Here is a 19,816-nt window from a genome sequence, read left to right as displayed (position 1 = left end):
ATTTTATGGCCCCAATTCTTGCTCCGGTTTAATGTCACTTTTCAGAATCGCTGGCAGCACAATGCATTGGAACTTCCCTGTGCTGGGAGGTTTCAGGGGACGCCATGGCAGGGACAGGGCGTGTTGCATGTCCCCGCTGCCCTTCTGGGCTGCCTTTGCTGCAAGGCAGAGGGGTCCAGGTTTGGGGGAGGCAGTCCTGAGCACAGGGTTGGTCCTGACGGCTTCGGAGGGGGATGCTCCTGCAAACAGGAGCCTCTGGGAGTTTGCGTTCCCCTTGGCCTCAGCCCTGAAGAAAGCCTAAAGCCTCAGTCAATAATAAGCTTATAAGACATTAAATCTTGGTAATGAGAAAAACAGAAGACGGCATCTGCTCAACATGGTGGTACTGTGTATGGTCTGGTAAACAGCCACTGACATGAGTTGCCCGTTATTGCAGGGGTTACAGCGGAAAAGCCCAATTTCCCTGCAGGATGGGCAGGTTTTGCTGCCCCCAGCCTTTTCGGAGCGGCTGCTGGAATCCTGTTGGGGATAAGCATGGGGAGAGGTGACCTGTTGCCCGCGAGGGCTAGGAGCTTGCCCACAGGAACGGCAGCCCCCGCTGCGAAACCAGTGGCAAGCTGGCATCGTCCTGCGGTCGTGGAGCCCCAGAAAGGCAATGAGATGGGACCGCCACAGTGGTCATCTTCACCTGCTCCTCCCCTTATGCCCCCTCCAAGGTCTCATTGCAATGGCCATGCTCAGAGATGTACGTGCTTTGTAGGGTGCTCTGCAGCAAATGGGGGTTGGGGTGAAAATGGGAACACGTTTTCTTCTCTGTCATGCTTTTGGAGATGCTGAAATGAGATGAGCTGATGGGCAACAGGCACCTGGAGATAAATGGGTTGTGCAGGGGACAGCAGAAAGAGGAAGGTGCTGGGTCCTCATCTGACGTCCACTGGGACGAAGCTGGTGCCCACGGGGTGGGAGCTGGCAGTAGTCCCGCTCGAACGGCGTGAAGCCGGGTCTGCAAAATGGGGAGGAGGAGGAGGGGAGAGTTCAGGGGAAGAAATCTGCATATGGTGTGTAATGCTTTTATGAATTGGGTCTTTAATAATTTACATTACCAGTTTAATACTTTGAATACAAATTATCTTGCCCATATGCTGTGCTGACAAACATAAAAATGGAGTAATCAAAGCTGTAATAGCACTACAGCAAAAAGACATAAAATGCCACTAGAAGGCTTAGGATAAATTATTGCATGCACACACCAGCTCTATGGCTCCCTGGTGCCAAAGGATGCATTGCAATTTCTTCCTCAGACTTTGCATTTGGGCTTGAGGACTGGTGCAGTACCAGGAGCACCGCTCGGAATTCTGCAAGACGGGCAGTGTTTAACAAAGAGGAGGAAAGAAAAAAGGCTCAGACCTGTTTGATGAACACCGCAATTTAAATTCTGCTCTGGCGTTACAGGGGCTGCAAAGAAATTATAGCCCTCTTATTTGTAGGGAGCCCCCTTCCTCCTCCAGCGGGGCTATTTGCATGTATTATAAACCGCAGTGTTGGCTTGCCATCTTCAGGCAGCTGCCACGCACTGCACAGCATCCCTGTGCATCCCTGTCCATCCCTGCGCTGGTTGGAGGTGGCAGGTCCAGCCTGGGTGCCGCAAGGGATGCCCAAGGGAGGATGCTCACTGCAGCCTGGCACCAGGGGACCCAGGCCATGGGCAGCATCAGTCCAGGGAAAACACGAGTTTCTCCTCATCCCTCTTCATACCTGTGCTTGCCCCGCTCTAATGCCCGAGCTCCGAGGGGCTGGCGGAGGTGGGAGAGGACGAAACAGACCCAGGCCCTTGGTGCTCCCTCCTGGCCACCCTCAGGCTGCAGTTCAGGGGCGAGGGAAGGGTACGGCTGGGCCCGGGAGCTCATGGACGCTGCAGGTGCCTTAGTGGTTTGCTTTTAGCAGCCTGGTATCTTTTGGTGCACGTGTGCTGGTATACCAGGCATCCCAACGGGCAGGGGGCTGCGCAGTGTAGCGAGCAGGGTTGCAGAGCCAGAGATGCCTGTTGTGCTCACAGAGAAAAGCTGCTGTTGGTAGATGTCAGCAGACCATATATTTTGGCTTGTGGCAAAGTCCCTGCTTTTAAATACCGGTCTATTCATTGGTGCCGTATCGCAAAGATGTCCCCCCTACAGGCAATCTTTCACAGAAAGAGCCGTTTAAGGCTCACATTTGCATACGCTGAATTTCTTAGCTATCAAGGTTACTCCATGCTGTAATCCATTCTGTGCTTCTAATATGATCAGTGAAAAATGAGGCTTCTTCCCAAATAAATCATCAGCAATAGGGGGAATGGTGCTTTTCTGGAAGGCGTGAGGCTCTGGCGACAGCAATGTCTTTCCCAAAAGGCAGAGGAATTGGGGCAGGCTCATTCTGCGCCGCCTGAACTCGCTGCCGGTTGCCTCGAGACCCAGACGCCTCGCACATGAATGAGTTTTTCCTGCCTTTGCTGTTCCCAGCATCTGCTGCTGACTCCCTCCCTGGGATGTGGTGCCAGGGGCTTGGGTGTAGTGCATCCCAAGGGCTGGGGTCTCACAGCTTTGGCTCATCCATTCGTGCGTGTGTCTGTGCACGCGCACATCTCTCTAACGGGCTGGGGGGAGCTGAGCGGGTGACAGTGGTTGGACCCTGTGTCCCCGTGAGGTGGGCACCCAGGGCTGCAGACAGAGAAGAGCACCCTCCTCCTACCTGTCCCTGTGCTCCACCTGGCTCCGCTCCTCGTGTGCCCCGAACCCAGCTCTGTGCCCCCCTGAAACCTGGTTTTGCCTGTGAACAGGGGGTTTTGGAGGAGCCCCTGGTGCTGCAGCCGCACTCCATCCCCCGGTCCTGGGGAGCAGCCACATGGCAGAGCAACCCTGTTGTTGCAGCCGGGCACGTCATGGCTCCAAAACCCTCGGTTCAAAGAAGTATCCGGAGCTTCTTCTGACAGGGGTGATGGGGGCTGCCTGGATGGGCGACAGGACCTGCGTGAGTTGGGATGGGGAGGCACAGGTGGACATCCAGCCCCCAGTAGAACTTTTCCCGTTGCCAGATCTTCTGGAGAATAAGGCCCTCACTGATCCTTTTGCTCTGCAAATAAATTGCATGGATCAAGTCCACAATGAGAAATATCCCTGTCCTCATCCAGAGAGGGATTTTCAGCATAAAAGGCTTTATATGACTCATAAACTATAACATTTATTTCTGCACGCGAGGTAAATATTTCCCCCTCTGAATGTCTAAGCAATGCAATTTTGTTTGAAGCCTCCATTTGTTTAAGTCTGGAGGTGACAATAATTCACCTGTTTTCCCTTCCCGTGATTCCCCAAGCAATGGCGTAAGCCAAAATAGAGCGAACTCAGCTCCGGCTGTTTGTCACTTGTCAGCTCCCTCCCTCAACTACGCTCAGATGAGCTTTGTCCTGGAGTTTACATTTGGGCACCTTCTGATCTCTAGCCGTTGGTAAATGGCCCTGTGTTTTCCCTTTTAGAGGAAGAAATACGACACACCTGTATGCAGCCACTGCCAGGGCAGGCAGGGAAGAGAGACATAACTTAATTTAACTCCAGATAAATCATGATTTTGCGGCGATCTGCCTGCTGCAGGCAGTTGAGAGTCCCATCTCCTTGGCACTGTAACAATACTTGTCACTCAATGTCCCAAAGAGACCCGCTGGCGGCCAGAGATCATAGATGACTGAGAAGATGCCTGAAGTGGTAAACACCATCAATCTGGAGAGAACAAACGCGCCCGGAGCCGCTGTTGGGTGAGGATGTTCGAAGGCAGTGCTTGCCTCTGCAGAGCACGGGACGTGCCCGTGGCTCGCGTGGATCCCCAACCTCAGACCTCCCCTGAGCCTGTCGCCACCTGAAGCTCCAGCAAAGCCAGGGAGGCAAAGTGCTGCCTCTCCTCTTCCCCAGGAGGGCTCACATCCCTGGCTTTTGGAGGCCTGTAGCCCCCCATGCAGCCCCCAGCCCCTCTCAGGAGGGGGGACCCAGGTAGGGGTTAGCTGCGGTGGGGCAGAGGTGCGGGGGGTGGCCTCAATGCACCGGTTGCTTTTGGTCTTCGAGGGAGACGAAAGAAGGATGCTCCTATCTTGGTGGTAGGTGCGGAACCGGGGTGCTTTCTGCTGGAGATTTCACCACCGTGAAGCTGTTCGTCTCCTGCCAGGGTAGACGGAGAGCCCTGGACATGGCCTTTATTGCTGCTTGAAGATGTCTTGTGCGAGAGCGATGGGTGGACGTATGCTCGCAGCGTGGCCGTGCGCAGCTGGCAGGGGTGCAGGCAGCATTCAGTGGGTGCCCCCTCACCACCCTCCAACGAGCCGGGCTCCTACCAGAGAGGGGGGCAGTTCTGAGAGAACTGTTTGAATTTTAGCTCTAGATCCCCATCTTGCAGGCAGAGCCCCTCATGGTGGGCTGGAAGCCCTCGTCCCATGCTGGCACATCGAGTTGTGGAGAAACCTCCCACCGCAGCGTGAGTGGCGTGTTCGCAGCGCTGGAGGCTCACTTTGCTTTCCATCCTTTTTTGGTACCCCTGTGCCTTTGCCGGCTTGGGCAGGGCCACCTCTGATTTACAGCTGGTGCCACATGAAATCTGAAGCAGACGCTGCTCCTCCTGCCCCCTGCTCACCCACTTCCACCCTGGACCCTCCCACCCCATCCCACTTCCAATGCTGCTCCTTGGGTCCCTGCCCATCCTCAGGCACATGTCTACGTCCAAGCCTAAAATCCACGCTAATGTGCACAGGCAGGTTTTTTTCCTCTTTTTTTGAATTTTTTTTAAAAGGAAACTGAATCCAAGGCTGCCGTGTAGTGACGATGATGTTATTGTTAGTAGTTATTTCTGATGCCATAGCTCTAAGAGGCGGAGAACAGAGTCCCACTGGGTTGAACCCAGCACATGCTATAACAAAAAGACAGTCTGGGTGCCAAACAACTTGCAGTCGTCTTCTCAATGTAAGGAATGTAAAATTAAGATTACTATAGCAACATCTTGCTCATATTGCATACAGATAGGATTTGTTGGTCTTTATATATATGTGTGTGTATATATATGTAACATACATATACAAACCCTAAATACCTCTGGCAGCTTTTTCCACTGTTGAATTTATATTTAATTTCAAACTCTCTGTATCTCCTGTCTGTATTGCTCCCTAGGATCGGCATCCAGCTTTCCTTCAGCAAGCCTTGCCTTCTCCTCTGGGCTCTTCTGTGCGTGCTGCCTGCCAGGCTTGGGTCCCCTCTGCCCGGGGAGAGTGCTCAGCCCCCGGCCGGGAGCAGGGACAAACCCTGATGAGGGGGTTCATTCCATCTATTGGGGAGTTTGTTTTAAATGTATGCAGCCCAGTTAAACTTCATAACTGACTTAATATCTCCAAATCTGCTTTCTTCAGTCAGATTGTAGGAGAGCGGGGTGAACCTGAGACATGCAAATCCCTCTCTTTCTCTTCCCATCTCTCTTCTCTCAAGTTATTAGTTCAAATTTAAGTGAAATCTCGTGTGAGTTAGGAACCACAGCTCTCGTGTCTCCTCCACGACTGAATAAAACCTGGGTCCAGAAATGTCTGCAGGAAGGACAGAGCGCTCCCGGGAGAAGGGAGCCGAGGGAAAGGCAGCAGGAGGACGGATGCACCTACAGCTCAGCGTTGCTTAAATTCTCCAGGAAAGCAGCAGAAATTCAAGCACAACTCTCACCTTGTTGCAGAGGTAAGTGGAGTTACTGATAAAGAGGAATTTTAACGTCGCTAGATCTGAGGAGCTGCCTTTGCTTACCAGCCTGCAATGGGGTAGGAGGGAAAACCAGGCACCAAACTGTGATAAAGAGATCTGCAGGGGATTGCTCTCCGCCAAAGACAGACGCGTCGGAGGGATACCCGTTTCTTGTGAGGAGCGGGAGGAACTTGCGGCTCGTTTGTAACAGCTTTGAGGCTGTGGAGTCGAACGTGCACAGTTGGAGGGCTGGTGGATTCGCTGTTTTGAGACCAGACTGTAATGGAGATCTGAGAACCAAAACTGAAAACGTCTGCTGGCAGGTCTGGATGGAGGAGCTGGAAAGCAGCCTGAAGTTGCCAGCTGCAGTTTTCTGGTGCCTCTGACTTAGCAGTGTTAAATACAAGGAAATAAATCATAGGCAGCTCTGCCTGTGAGGCCTAGAAGGAAAGCAAGGGGGCTGGGGTGAGGCGGGTGAGCAAACGCCACTTCCCAGTGGGTCTGTGGGGAAGCAGAAGTGGAAAGGCAAAGAAGGGATCTGCACAGCACAGAAGGGACAGCTTTCGAAGCCCACCCAGGCAAACGCAATGGCTTTTCTTCAGATAGACCTGCTCTAGGAGCAGGGATCAATACCCTGCTGCAGAGCCTGCAAAAATGCTGATGGGTGTGAACGCGCAGAGCTGATGCCGAGCAGGAGATTTCTGGATGGAGCTATTGAAGAGATGGGCAGGGTGGGAGTGAGTGTGAGTGACGCTTCACGCGTGTGTTGGGTGTTGGCGTGGACCTTACGGTGATGGGCTGAAGGTCTGGGGACGGCCGAAGATCAGACCAGGGAATGGGGAGTGGGTTGAAGACCAGTGGAAGTTCATGAGCAGCAATGTATTAGAGGGCAGAGCAAGGTGAGCGTTGTGAGATGGGCACTCAGCTTGTTCGCTGCCAGCAAGAGGCAGGAAAGCTGTCCCTTGCCTGAAACAGCCCCAAACCAGGGCAGAAGAAACACCGTGACGTCCTTCCCCAAAGGATGGAGTAAAGGCAGGCTCCGGGGGTCAGGCTGGGCAGTGGGGGCTGTGAACCTGGCCCGGGAGGAGCCAGCAAGGTCTGTAGGGCTGAAGAAACCAGCTCGGAGACTGTTGGTTAAAATGCACACATGCTTTCTCATCCTTTTCTCTGGAATGGGAACCCATGAGGGCTATGATGCTCAGATGAAGTTTAACCCCCCCTGGACTTGCCCAGGTAAGGGCTGTAGCTGCCGGCAGTGCGAGCACCAGTAAAGGTTTGGGGAGAAACCTCAGCCCAGAGACACCTGTTCGCTCACCCCTTATGAATCCCGCAGGGCTTTGCAGGTCTGCTGGAGTGTCCAGTGAAATCGGGGCTTCTGGTAGGAGTACAGTGAGAGGGGGGAATTGTTTCCCTTTCCCCCAAGGGCTGCTGAGTTTCCCAGCTGCGGGATGCTCGCTGCTGATAGGAACCAAAGCGATAGCCTGAGGAAAGGTAATCTCTTCATTGGGGGGAAAAAACTGTGGCTTCAGAGCCAACTTGCTGCAGCCCTTCTGTTAACCCCTGCCACACCACTGCTGGGGACGGCTGCACTTCTGCAGGGGTCACATGTCCCCCCCGGGCTCCACAGGACTGCAGGGCCAGCCATCATCACCATCACCTCTACACTTTTTATTTCTCTTGACCTCTGTGTTTCCATCAGCCGTTTTTAAGCAAGCGTGCTACCAAGGCTGTAATCGGTTCCCGTGTACTCCTATTTATGCTTTCACCCAGCAATTTGCGCAGGGCTGTCGAGCTCTCTGCTCATAATTGACAGGAGAAAGCAATCTGCTTCACGAGAGGAAACATCTCCACCGGCTGCTGGATCCGAGCAGGCTATTTCCCATAATGAGGATGAAGCAAAACAGGATCTCGCTAACAGCCGCGGATGTAGCTGAGCCCCCATTACTGCAGGCACAGAGGTGCTGCTTGGGACGTAATTAAGAGCTCGATATTTGGAGTACGGCGTGTCGCGCTGTCCTTCCTGCGCCGCTGCCTTGTGACAAGGTGGTTCGTGCCAAGCGCTCCCGAAGCTTGCTCGAGCCACAGCTCCCACAGTCGGGCTGCAGGGGGGCTGCCTGGGGAAGGGAGGTCTCTGTGTTTTCTTTAAGACTGTTATTTCTCCGCTTGCAGAGGACGACCATGGCAATTTCAGCCTCAGTGTTGGAAAGCAGCTGCCAATGGCAATGGAGTGATTTTTCACAAGAGAGTGGCAACACCTATGAGTGTCCCCACAGTGACGCTGTGGCTGGGTGGGTAACACAGCTGCCAGCGAGCTGGGCTGGCCAGAGCCCGGCCAGGTTTGTCCCACACCATGCCGGGCTTGTGCCGTCCACAGCTGGAAAAGCAGCTTGGACGTAGCGGGTGCGGGCAAAATGCTTGCAGGTGGGTGTGCATCCAGGTGAACCGCAATGCGAATTGGGGACGGGGAGGGGGGGCGATGTGGAGGAGGGAGTCCCCAGAGCATCTCAGTAGTTTCCATCTCACACTGTTCCCCCTACGGCAAGGCCAGGCGACATAGGAGTTTCTTACTCAGGTACTAAAGCTTTTAAATTCTTTTGGATATGTTAGCCCTGAAATACATTAATTGAATCTTCATGGCTTAATGGGATAAACAGTCGTAGCCTTCCCTGAGGGTTTTTTTTTTTTTTTCCAGTTCACCACAACAAACCCACCAGCCCGATCATTTCCATGTATTACCCTCAGCGTGACCATCACTTGGGCAGGGTCCTGTGCTACCACTTGGCTGTCATCTGAGCAGCCCTGGCAGCCCGCACAGCAACCAGGCTGCCTTCGCTGGGAGCAGGCTCTCTGATTTGGGATGACTTGAGTGGGATTCAATAAGATCATTGAAAAAAATCCACTTTTTGTCCTAGCACCTCGAGACCTGCAGCAAGACTGGCTCCAGCCGGGCACAGCATGGGATGCTACCTGATGTGGCTGGTGGCGAGAGCTACCCTGATGCCCCAGCACAACGTGTGTCCCCAGGGTCACAGAGCTGGGTTGAAGCCACTGAAGATGCCGCAAGGAAAAGCTTGAGCTTCTCTGCACTTGTCGGAAGGGCTGGAGTTATTTGCTAGCAGAGGCTGTAAAAATCCCATGCATAATTCAGCCACTGCCATACAAATCATCTCGCTAGTAAAAGCCTTTTCAGAAAGCACAATTTGATCGCAACAAACTTTGACCTAAATGTGCCGCAGCTGACAGCCCCGTATGGCGGGTTTTAAACTTTTGCCGTCACTTCCTTCTGAGAGGCGAAGTGAATCTAGGTCACCCCCCTGGTTCGTTTGTAACAAGGCTAATTCTGATTTCATTCATGTTGCATCCTCAAATTTGAGATGGGGGGGAGAGGGAAATGGGAGATTTGAAACAGCAATTCAGCCTCAAAGTCATTCTTCTTAAATCCCGTCTTGGAGCAAAGGAAGTGGTTTGATGTCGCGTCCCAAGGCAACATTGATGGTGTCATTTAATATTCAGGGTACGAAAGGAATACAAAGTTTTCCTTCTTTCCCTTTTTTATTTAGATTGCAGGGTTAAGCGGTTGAGCTGAATGAACAGGCCTGTGTCCACGGCTTTTTGAGCGATTAACAAAAAAGCCTATTCTGGGCGAGCGGGCTGTGCGCTCTGCGTGAGGCTGCTGCTTTGGGGACAAAGAGGGGAAGTGGCTGAACACGAGGTTATTAGTTTGTCTGGAGTTCCGATGCAAGCACGATGGCATAAATAGAGCCGCTTGTTTGTTGATCTCTTCTGCGATGGCAGCTCAGGGCAAGCTGCTGTATTCATCTATTTATTGCCGAAGCAACTAGTGCTTTTCCCCCCCTGCAAGACTGGGCTTCTCTTACGCCACACAGGGTACAGCTGTGTTGCCTCCGCAGTAAATAGCGGCGCAGTCCAAATAGACAGAAAAAATGTTAGGGAGAGAGGAACTGCTGCTGTATGTGTTCGGCTAGAGGGTGGCGGGCAGAAAATGGTGATTTCCCCCTTTGGTAATGGTTTGGAAATCACTCTGCCTCCTGGCCATGCGCAGAATTGAGACAAGGAGGGGGGGAAAAAAGGTGTTGGTCGTTAATTTGAAGATAACAGCCATTATGCGTGGACGGACTAAATGGTTTATTTTAGCTGTGTTTGTCAGCTCAAGGAGTCTAAGGCTGTGCCAAGGAATGAACCTTCGTCGTCTGGGGTCTAGACCAGAATCTCAAACAAGGAAAACAGACTGTGCTGGAAAGGCATGTGCTGAAGGTCTCCAGCGGCTGAACACCGCATCCTGGTGCTGTTAAACCACCGCAGGCTGCTGGAATCCATACGGGAGGCAGGAGAGACCTCTAAACCCTCATCTGGTCTGCTCAGGGGTGGAGGAAACCTCCTCTGCCCATCTCCGGGAGCAGCCCTGCAGGGCTCCTCCGTGTCCTGTCCGGGGCTAAATGGTGTGGGAGCAGCCCACGCGGCAAAGGATTTATTACCCCCGTTTTTGCATCTACTTATGTGTCTCTCCCAAAGGCAGTTGCTTGGGTCGGAAGGCCCACTTGTCGAGGAATTACAACTTTTATTGCCTGTTGTTCTCGCTGGAAATAAATACGAGTACTCAGCCCCGCCGGTGTGGTGGGAGGGGAGGGATTGGGCTTCATTCAGCATCTTTGCGCTGTGTGTGTGGATCCGGGGAACAGAGCAGGTGCCCGGTGGGACACAGGCAAAGGAGACAACTGAGCATTTCTGCTTGGGGATCTCCACGTTAGGAATGACGTCGTGCTACAAACTTGCCTTTGCCGCTCACTGGGAGTTATTTGCAGTGGGGAAACAAGTAACCCACCCCCTGGTGTCTGCTTTTGCAGGGCGGGAGTTACAGTTCAAAGAAAACTCACCTGCGAGCCGTGTGCGACTGAGACACTCGCTGTAGAAGTTCAGGGGAAGGTTTCCTGGTGCCCCAGTTTTCCATGTTTCTAGGCTTTGAAGCTAGACGCCAAAACACCTTTGAATGAGCTCGGGTTGGGATTCTGAATTTCCCAGCCTGGTATGCCTTATCCAGCACTAACCTACCTGTTCCTGGGGGTGCTCAGGGGGCCGCTAGTCATTTTGGTACACGTGAAGATTTCCCCAGGTCCAGCTCAAGGGAAGGGGTACATCACTGTCAGCTCAGTCAAAATGACAGGGCAAATTGGCCTTAAATACGCCGAATTCAGTGTAGTAGTATTTGTGGGGAACAGCCATTATCTTCGTGTATTTGACAAAAGTTAATTGTCTCTCTGACAAAATTGGTGTAGTAGTCAGCCTGTCCCTGTATAGGGGGAAAAAAAAAATCCTTCATTTATAAGCGATTCATTAAGTAGCATTAAAGCTGTCTCTGAAGACAAAATAATCTTTTTAAAGAGGACTCAAGGTACCGAGAAGGAAGATTAATGCCTCAGCTACTTTTCAATTATGCAAGCTTTCATTTATTATAGTATACCTGGATTAACTCTTACTAAGCGGCGTGCTTTGGTAGGTGGGGTGGGGAAGGGGGGGACGTTTGGTGCTGCTGGACGTGTCCCGCGCTCAGCAAGGGACGGGCCATTCTCCGCATGTGGCTGCTGCGATGGGAGCCAGGCACTGCCCCTCTCAGCCTCGCCGTTAGCAAACCTATTACATTTTTGCAAAAGGAGTGTTTGAAAAGCATTGATGACGCTAGAATATTTTGGGCTGATTGCATTCTGCTTGGTCTTCCTGTTTGTCTGTGTGTACATACCCTCCCCGCTGCGGTTTGAGTGCCGAAGGGCTCTGGTTCCCGACCCTATTTCAGTTGCATTCTCCCGTGATCACGTTCATGGTCCTTGCACAATCAAATGAGCCTAAATTCTTCTAACGCACTGGGGATATTTTTATTTCAGTATGATTTACATCAGAGGTTCCGGTAAAGCGTAATTAAAAAGGTCTTATTGATAACTCTACCTTCATTTTTTTTTCCTTGCCACCGCTTCCTAGAGTGCGAGCCGCTTCTTAATTGAAGCAGTGAAGAGTCCATTTAGCAGGAAGGTGGGAGGAAACAGCCTGAAAACCATTCATCTAAATCACTCCACTGATGAAAACAGTTGCTCGCTACATCTATCATAATTTCTTCTAAGAGTCTTATGAGAGATTAGTTGTTATAACCGTGCAGACCTTCCCATCCAGGGCAGCTGCACCGGGCTGTGGAAAGGAGACTGCTTTTTGCAGGTATAAATTATGCACCAGAAGAAATGCAAAAAGATTAAAAGCCATTTCTTGCATTTTTCCAGTTGCAGCAGTTTCACAAAATGCAACCCCCTCTACCTCACTCTGCCGTTTTAACTTAAAACTAGCAAGTTGTAAGTATAAGCGAGGCCAAAATCTTCATTGGGCGGCTTTGGGGCTCCCATCAGTGCTCTTGTCCCAGACGGCACCATCACAACCACCCCTGCCCTGCAGCTGGCGAAGGTCGGGGGGGTCAGCAGAATGTGCATTAATGCTGTTCCCATTATTGACAGGCTGAGAGAGTTGGGGTTTTTCAGCCTGGAGAAGAGAAGGTTCCGGGGAGACCTTATACCGGCCTTCCAGTACCTGAAGGGGGTCTACAAGAAAGCTGGGGAGGGGCTGTTTGCGAGGGCATGTAGCGATAGGGTGAGGGGCAATGGTTTTAAACTAGAGCAGGGTAGGTTTAGATTAGACATTAGGAAGAAGTTCTCTACAGTGAGGGTGGTGAGACACCAGAACAGGTTGCCCAGAGAGGTGGGGGAGGCCCTATTCTTGGAGACATTCAAGGCCAGGCTTGATGAGGCTCTGAGCACCCTGGTCTAGTTAAAGATGTCCCTGCTTACTGCAGGGGGGTTGGACTAGATGACCTTTAAAAGTCCCTTCCAACCCAACACAACTGGCAAAACCAGTTCCCCGTGGGATATCCCAGCTCGGCAGCCTCCCTGGTGGAAGTGGCTGGAAGAGACCACAGGCAGGTTTGGTGCTAGCAGAAGATAATTGTTCTGGGTGGGGGTTTGCTGGGGTTCTTGAAAGCCTCCAGAGTGGGGGGAGAAGAGATAGCATTGCGCGCACCTTTAGGCAAAGTTCTCAGGCAGCTTTTTCCTTGACTTCAAACACCATCTTCATTAGTTTCAAACCACTTTTCTACTAGCAAGTCCAAGACACCTGCGTGTAAACTTCAGGTCCTCTGAACTCTCATCCCAGTTCTCCACGTCTGAAATACGTCTGAGAACCTCTTAAAAATGGTGCAAACAGCTGCAAGAGCAGAGCGGCACGAAGGTGAAAGGTGCTGAGAGGATGCGTCCACGCGAGCTGCTCCTGTGCCGCAGGTACGTCCTGAACATAGACCAGCCGAAAGTCTGTCAACAAGATTGTTTGGTTAACACAGAGAAAATATTTACAAAACTGTGCAGAATTCAGTGCAGTGTCAACTGAGAAGCCTAGAGAAATCAAACTTCATACCAAAATGCTCTTTTTGACAATTTGAAAATGCATTATTTTGGTCATTATCTTAAAAAAACCCCACATTTTCTTTCAAAACTGAGTGCTCTACGGTTATGGGGAAAGGGTAAAAACCTGCTAAAACAGCTTGACTCAGCCAAGGTCCGAGTGCAGATGTGGTGCTGGCTTTGACCCTGTGCCACCGGGCTGGGAGGGACCCTGTTTGCTGCTCGTTTCGGCTGTGCCCCACTGCTGCTTGTGCGCTGCTGGCGGGGAGTAAGCCACCAAAGCGGTTGCTTGTAGCTTTGCTATCGACTCACTCGACTGGGCAGTTGTAGAACCCCCAGGCCGGGTTGTGATGCAGCCGTTATGTTTGCTCGGGCACTTTGACCTGCACACAGAGAAGTGGCTTTGGCCCGAAGCCGTGGGAGACAGGCAGCCTCGGTGCATCTCTGCCCCTACCCAGGCCATAGCACAGCATCACGTCTGGGCTCCACAGCCCATAAAAAAAATATTTTCCAGGTTTATTTTCTAAATAAAGCTGAGAATTCATGTGGTTGCTGTATTGCAGCCACAGTCTGACCACAGGAGCTTGGTCTCTGCTTGTTCGTGCTGGTGTGGAGTGAAACCCAAAAGGTGCCTGAAAGCCTCAGCCCCGAGGCTGGGCTGAGGGAGGGGGAAATCCCTGCGGAACGCCGCTCTCCTGTGGCTGAGAATCATGCAAGTGTGCTGCTAAAGTTGAAATTATTGCTGGGGCTCCTGCATTGCACACGCTAGAATCAGTAAAAAGCATTTAAATGAAAGCAAATGGTTTTGCTCCGACATAACTGGCTGAAAAAGTTCTTGTGAGGATGGGTTTGGCTCAAAGGTGGCTGGCTGTGACAGGTGGCACACTGGCTGCAGAGCCACGGGGCAGTGTTTGCGGTGGGAAACAAAGGCAAAGAAAATGCTTGCGACACGGAAAATATGTGAAACCTCACCTTGTGATTCCTCCCCTCTTGGTACCCCTGTCCGGGGGCAGGAGCCATGTGAGTCTCCCCAGCAGCTGTGCAGGCTGGAGGGGCCATGGGGCAGTGAAGGTGATCACCGCCAGCTGTCTCCTGGGGGCTTCTTTAAAGCACCACTTTGTGCTGGTGGAGGCTGTACAAGCTGGAGCCGCTGCCCATCACCTCTTCCTTGGACAAAAACCGAAATCCTTCACCTTGACTTGGTTTCCCCCTCAGTGTGGTGCTGCTGGCTGCAACCAGCTGTGAGGGAGAGGAAGGAGGTAAAAGCTCTGTAGAGCAGGCAGGGATGTGTGTGATTATAGAATGGTTTAGGTTGGAAGGGACCTTAAAGATCATCTAGTTCTACCCCTTCGGCCCTGGGCAGGGACACCTCCCACTAGACCAGGTTGCTCAAAGCCCCATCCAGCCTGGCCTTGAGCACTTCCAGGGATGGGGCAGCCACAACTTCTCTGGGCAACCTGTGCCAGTGTCTCATCACCCCTATAGTGAAAATTTTCTTCTCAATATCTAATCTAAATCTACCCTCTCTCAGTTTGAAACCATTACCCCTCGTCCTATCCCTACACTCCCTGATAAAGAGTCCCTCCCCATCTCTCCTATAGGCCCCCTTTAAGTACTGGAAGCGGTTATAAGGTCTGCCCGGAGCTTTTTCTTCTCCAGGCTGAACACCCCCAACTCTCTCAGCCTGTCCTCGCAGCAGAGGGGCTTCCAGCCCTCTGAGCATCTTCAGGGCCTCCTCTGGACCCGCTCCAACAGGTTCATGGCTTTCCTGTGCTGAGGGCTCCAGAGCTGGACACGGTACTGCAGGTGGGGTCTCACGGGAGCGGAGCAGAGGGGCAGAATCCCCTCCCTCGCCCTGCTGGCCACGCTGCTTTTGATGCAGCCCAGGTTGGCTTTCTGGGTTACGAGCGCACGTTGCCGGCTCACGCTGGTGCAGGGGCCGTGCTGCCACCGGCTGCTCGCCGCGGGGCTGAGCCCCTTGCCCACCCCCGGCACCGGCTGCCGGGCTGGCCCCGGCGCTACCCCGGGCCGGTGGCCACGCCTCTCCCCGCCGCTCCCCACCGCCGCCGCGCGGTGGCGCCATCGCACCGGAGAGCGCTGCGGGTGCCCCGCGCCGCGCACCGGGCAGCACCCCCCCCCCCCGCCCCCGCTCCCCCCACAACCCCCGCCCCGCCCCGGGCAGGGCGGTGGCACCGGCGGGGAGGGGGCGGCCCGCGCCCCCCGGGACGGGTGCCGAGCCGCGCTCCTCCCCGCGGCGCGGTGGCGGCCCGGGGGGCCGCCGTCGGGGCGGGAGGAGGAGGAGGAGGAGGAAGGGCCCCGGTGGCGGCGGGCAGAGACGCGCATGGAGCGGCCGGGGAGCAACGGGAGCTGCCCGGGCTGCCGGCTGGAGGGGCGTCCGTCGGCGCGGGCCGGCACCGCCCTGGCGGCCGTGCTCATCTTCACCATCGTGGTGGACGTGCTGGGCAACGCGCTGGTCATCCTCTCGGTGATGAGGAACAAGAAGCTCCGCAACGCCGGTGAGGGCGCGGGGCGGGCGCGGGGGGCGGCGCGGCCGCGCTGCCAACTTGGCGGCGGGCGGAGCGGAGCGGAGCGGCCCCCGCACCTGCGGTACGGCAGCGCTGCCCGCCCGGTGGGAGCCCGCGGGGGTCGGCGGGGGCAGGACCGCAGCCCCTCTCCCTAACACCGGGGCGGGAAGGGGCAGCTCTGCCCCCGGTGAAGGGGTGGCGAGTTGCCGATGAGCCAGAGCAGCACCCGCTCGTCTCTACTCGCCGGCCACCCGAGTCGCCGCCGGGGTTACTCGCTGTCTGTCCCGTACCGCGCCTTCTGCCCGCCAACTTCTCGGAACTTCTCTGTGCCGGAGGCAGCTGCGGATGGAGGAGCCCGGGGTCCCGTCGCGGCGCAGGTAGAGCCCGCGTTCCTTCAGCCTGCTGGGAGAGAGCCAGGAGAGCAGGCGCCGCTCAGGAAAACTCCAGGTGCGGGGTCAGGTGCAGAGGAAGGCTGCTCGTATCTTGAAGACGAGCCCGTTACAACGCTGGACGCTTGCTTTTGTGTGCTTGCACGTGTTTTAGCATTTTCAACATACGGCGGCTGTGCTTTAGGTGGCCAACTGAAAGCAGAGTGAAGATTTTCCATGTATTTTCCATGGGTAATTTGAAAGTCTGCTTTGGAGCCTTATGTATTGACCTCCCTAATGAATTAATCTAGGAAGATTGTTAAGTTGATACTGATATTAACCACTTTTAAAAAGGCTGTATTTTTGAGGTGTAATTTTTCTTTTTTTTTTACCTTTAGAGTCTTGTTATTTTATCAAAGAAATAACACTGGATATAAATCTTAGCAAAGAAATAGCACTGGATATAAATTGCTCTGTAAGGAGTTTCGGCTAGTCAGCGTAGTGCTGCTTAAAATGTACCGCAGAGCGTTTAGCGAAGGACTACACTGCTGTCCACTTTTACAGCGAAAGACATAAAACGAGCTTCGGTTTTACAGCTTGTAAAATGGTTTTGATGAAATATCTCCAGTGTTTACGGTGTGGAAGACAAAGTTGTAAGCATTTTGGAGGTGCTGATGTCTCTCTGTCTCTCTCGGTCTTCTTTAAGTATGGAGTAACTCCACAGAGTTCAGTAAAAGTAGCTGATGAGTAAGGCTGACGGGATGATTCCCTTCCAGTACTTTTAACATTTGGTTGTGTTGTTAATGACATCACACAAATGGCTATTGGCTTGGGCAGGCATTGGACGCAGTGACTTCGACCACTGAGTTGCTCTCTAACTGGCACACGGAATGCGGCTCATAGTAGCCACAATGCACAAACAGGCTGTACTGGGTTTATGAGAACTTCAATATAGTTAGGAAAGGTATTTTCCACTCTCTTCAGCTTTGCTTTAAAATGTGAGTGCTGTGAGCTTGTGATCAGTGGTTCTGGAAAAGAAAAATAGAGACACCCTTCCCTTCTCCTCAAGATAACTAGTGGTTTATGTTATCTGGCTGGTTGGGCAGCAAGCAGATTTGAACCTATTTAGCTACTTTTATCACCTTTCAAATTGTTAATCACGTGAATGCATTTCATGTCTTAAGGCTGCCTCTGCTGTGAGTTGAGTTAAAGTTCCTGCGGAAGTGAAAAAGGACAGCTTTCTCTTGAAGTGACTGTGGAGATATTTTCAAAATCTTAATCCTTGTCAGTAGCTTGCTGTTTGCTCCAACACAAAAAAAAAAAACCCAACACATGTGAAATCTTTGTTAACCTCCCTGATTTGAGGGGAGGTGGCTCTCGTTGCACACAGAACTCGGGTGTGATTAGTGGGGAGTTCAGCGGTATGTGCTTTGAAGTGGTGGTAGGTGTCAAGAGACCCGTCCTGCTTTGTTGACCTGAGCATCGTTCCTCTTTCCATCAGCAGCCTAAACTGGGAATGCCTTTGCCAAGTCACTAGAGGGGTTCAGCAGCAGGAAAGCAAGGTGGTCAGACAGATGGTGGTGGACTGAAGTTAAGTAAGGTAAAACCTCTAACCAGCATCTAACTGTTGTCATCTTGTCTTGCTGAAAACATTGTGTGTGTTTAGGATAGTCAGACAATACCCTGCATCTGTCCATGTTGGGAAGCAAGTGGGCTCTTTGCCTCCCTGGGTGCAGAATGAGAAACCAGGGGGCTCAGCTCAGCTCGTGCTCCTCCTGACACGCGAGCAGCACCTGGAGCACAGCAGCCAGGTGGAAATCCTTTGGACAAAGAGTTTCTCTGCTCGTGTTCAAACCTACCTTAAGCCAGTACAATAAATGAAAAGAACATGCGTTATAGATGTGTCAGCTCTTGCCAAATCCTGGAAGTGCCAAGCCCTCTTCCTGGAGCAAGCTCACAGGGAAGATAGCGTGAGCCCAACTACAAGGTCGTCCAGCTGGAGCTAAAACTGTACCCGCTGGATTCAGGCGGGGATGTGACACTGGCACGGCTTCAGTAGCTGTGGTGGGTGATCGCTCTTGTGGGGATGGAGTTTGTGGTCCATCGCCCTGGGCCTCTCTGCAGTACTTGGCACGCCTCAGCACCGCTGCGCAGCCTGTAGCTGCAGTGGGCAGAGAGTACGAGTGTGGCTGTCAAGACCCTTGTGTCTCACAAGGGGTACTCTCACCGGTGTGATCAACTGCCTGGAGAACATCAGCAGTTGCCCCGAGCTGAGTGAGCGGAAGGAGGTGAGTGATGCCTGTGGGCAGAGGAAATCCGGATTCACTGAAAGCCTCAGGCTTCCTCCGCGGTGGACACTTCACGTCCACAGTTGGTTGTTCAGTCAGTCATACTGGAGAACCGCTGGCCTTAAGCTTTCCTACAGTAATGTCCAGCTACCCGGACACTCGGAGCTGCCTGTACAGTCTGAGAGTTTCAAACAAAGCTCTGGGCTTTGGTCCCTATGTCCAGAGTGCAGGACACTTAAATTGCAGGACACTAAATTTAAATGCTTGAGGGTAAAGGGCATAGAGAATAACTCTCTGCTCCTCTGGCAGGAGAGGCGTCTGTATGACTTTGTGGGAGGCAGGTGAGAAGGGGTGAACTTTTTTGGCAGCTGAAAGCCTTCACAAATCTGGCCACCCTGCTGTCCCAGCACTGGTGGAGTTTAAAAGCAAAAGGCCTGACCTCTAAAACTTTCCAAGAGAAATCACTCCACTACTCTTTCCCTCTGGGAGGAGTAATGAATGGCGGGTGGGTGTTGGTCTGTGCCGTGTTGTTACTGGAAGGTGCTCAGAGCGCTGATTAAGGCCCATGTAGGAGATAGTATGAATGAGCTGGTGCTGGTGCAGAAGCATGACCAACCGAAGGCTGCTGACATGGCTGAGTTCATCGTTTTACATTTGTGGGTCCTGCTGGCTTTACGAGTGTGAAAACCTACACTGAAACCAGCCGATACTTGGCAATGAGTTTAGCCTGCTCTTTGGGCAGAGGGTCTTCAAAGACCCGTCTCTAGCTCTCCTCAACTTGCTGCAAACTTAGGCACGCGGCCGAAACGTGCGTTCCCTGAAAACCCACGTCTCCCACCAGCGCTGCCTTGGAGCTTCCCATGCAGAGAGCGATTTCTGCCGCCTCGTGGGTCCCTTGCCCTCCTGGAAACGTCGTCTCTCCGGGGAGCCGAAACCACCGTGGGGGCAGGCAGCGCAGGTATAGCTCTAATGAGGTCACCGGGCTCAACCGGCTTTTAATCCTCTGGATGTACACTATACGCTGATGTTTGCATAGCGCGGGGGATTTTGTTCTTAGACTGTCACAGCAGCCAAAGTCAAGCATCACACACAAGTCTGCCTGTATTATGTCAACACGGTTACCTTTGTCAGCCAAATGCGTACTCTTGGAAGAAATACCAGATCAGTTTGACAAGCCCTCCGACCAGAAAGCTGTGTTGACGAGCACTAATGGTGTTTCTGTCCCCTAATACTCCGCCTCTGCCGGGTACTGCAGGGAGGGCAACCAGCCTGCGCTTCCTGGGTCAGGCCGTTTGCCCTCGGAAAATATTGGCACAAGGCAAAGTTTTTGTTTGCTTGAGTGGGGTTTTTTATTTATTGTTCCAAGACCTCTGGAACTTCCTGGCTGGCCTGGGACATGTTTCTATTCGTTGTTATATTTAAAAGTCAACGTTAGGGATTTGGTGGGCTCCTTCA

At 52.8% G+C, this 19,816-nt stretch overlaps 1 protein-coding gene across 2 annotated transcripts in view; it reads left to right on the top strand.

Moving 5' to 3' along the window:
• The first annotated feature begins 15,498 nt into the window (after nucleotides 1-15,498).
• GPR50 (G protein-coupled receptor 50) overlaps nucleotides 15,499-19,816 on the top strand; it is a 43,329-nt gene continuing 39,011 nt past the window's right edge. The window contains exon 1 of one of the 2 annotated variants that reach the window (XM_054215214.1): nucleotides 15,499-15,696. In XM_054215214.1, the coding sequence (XP_054071189.1) occupies nucleotides 15,522-15,696 (175 nt within the window). In that variant the 5' untranslated portion in view covers nucleotides 15,499-15,521. Of the gene's footprint in view, nucleotides 16,153-19,816 lie in introns of both variants that reach the window. The other variant, XM_054215213.1, reaches the window with a different exon arrangement.

The sequence above is a fragment of the Rissa tridactyla genome, chromosome 9 (assembly GCF_028500815.1).
Source record: "Rissa tridactyla isolate bRisTri1 chromosome 9, bRisTri1.patW.cur.20221130, whole genome shotgun sequence".
Taxonomy (NCBI): domain Eukaryota; kingdom Metazoa; phylum Chordata; class Aves; order Charadriiformes; family Laridae; genus Rissa; species Rissa tridactyla.
The sequence above is the reverse complement of the archived record's forward strand: the minus strand, read 5'-3'. Positions and strand labels throughout refer to the sequence as shown.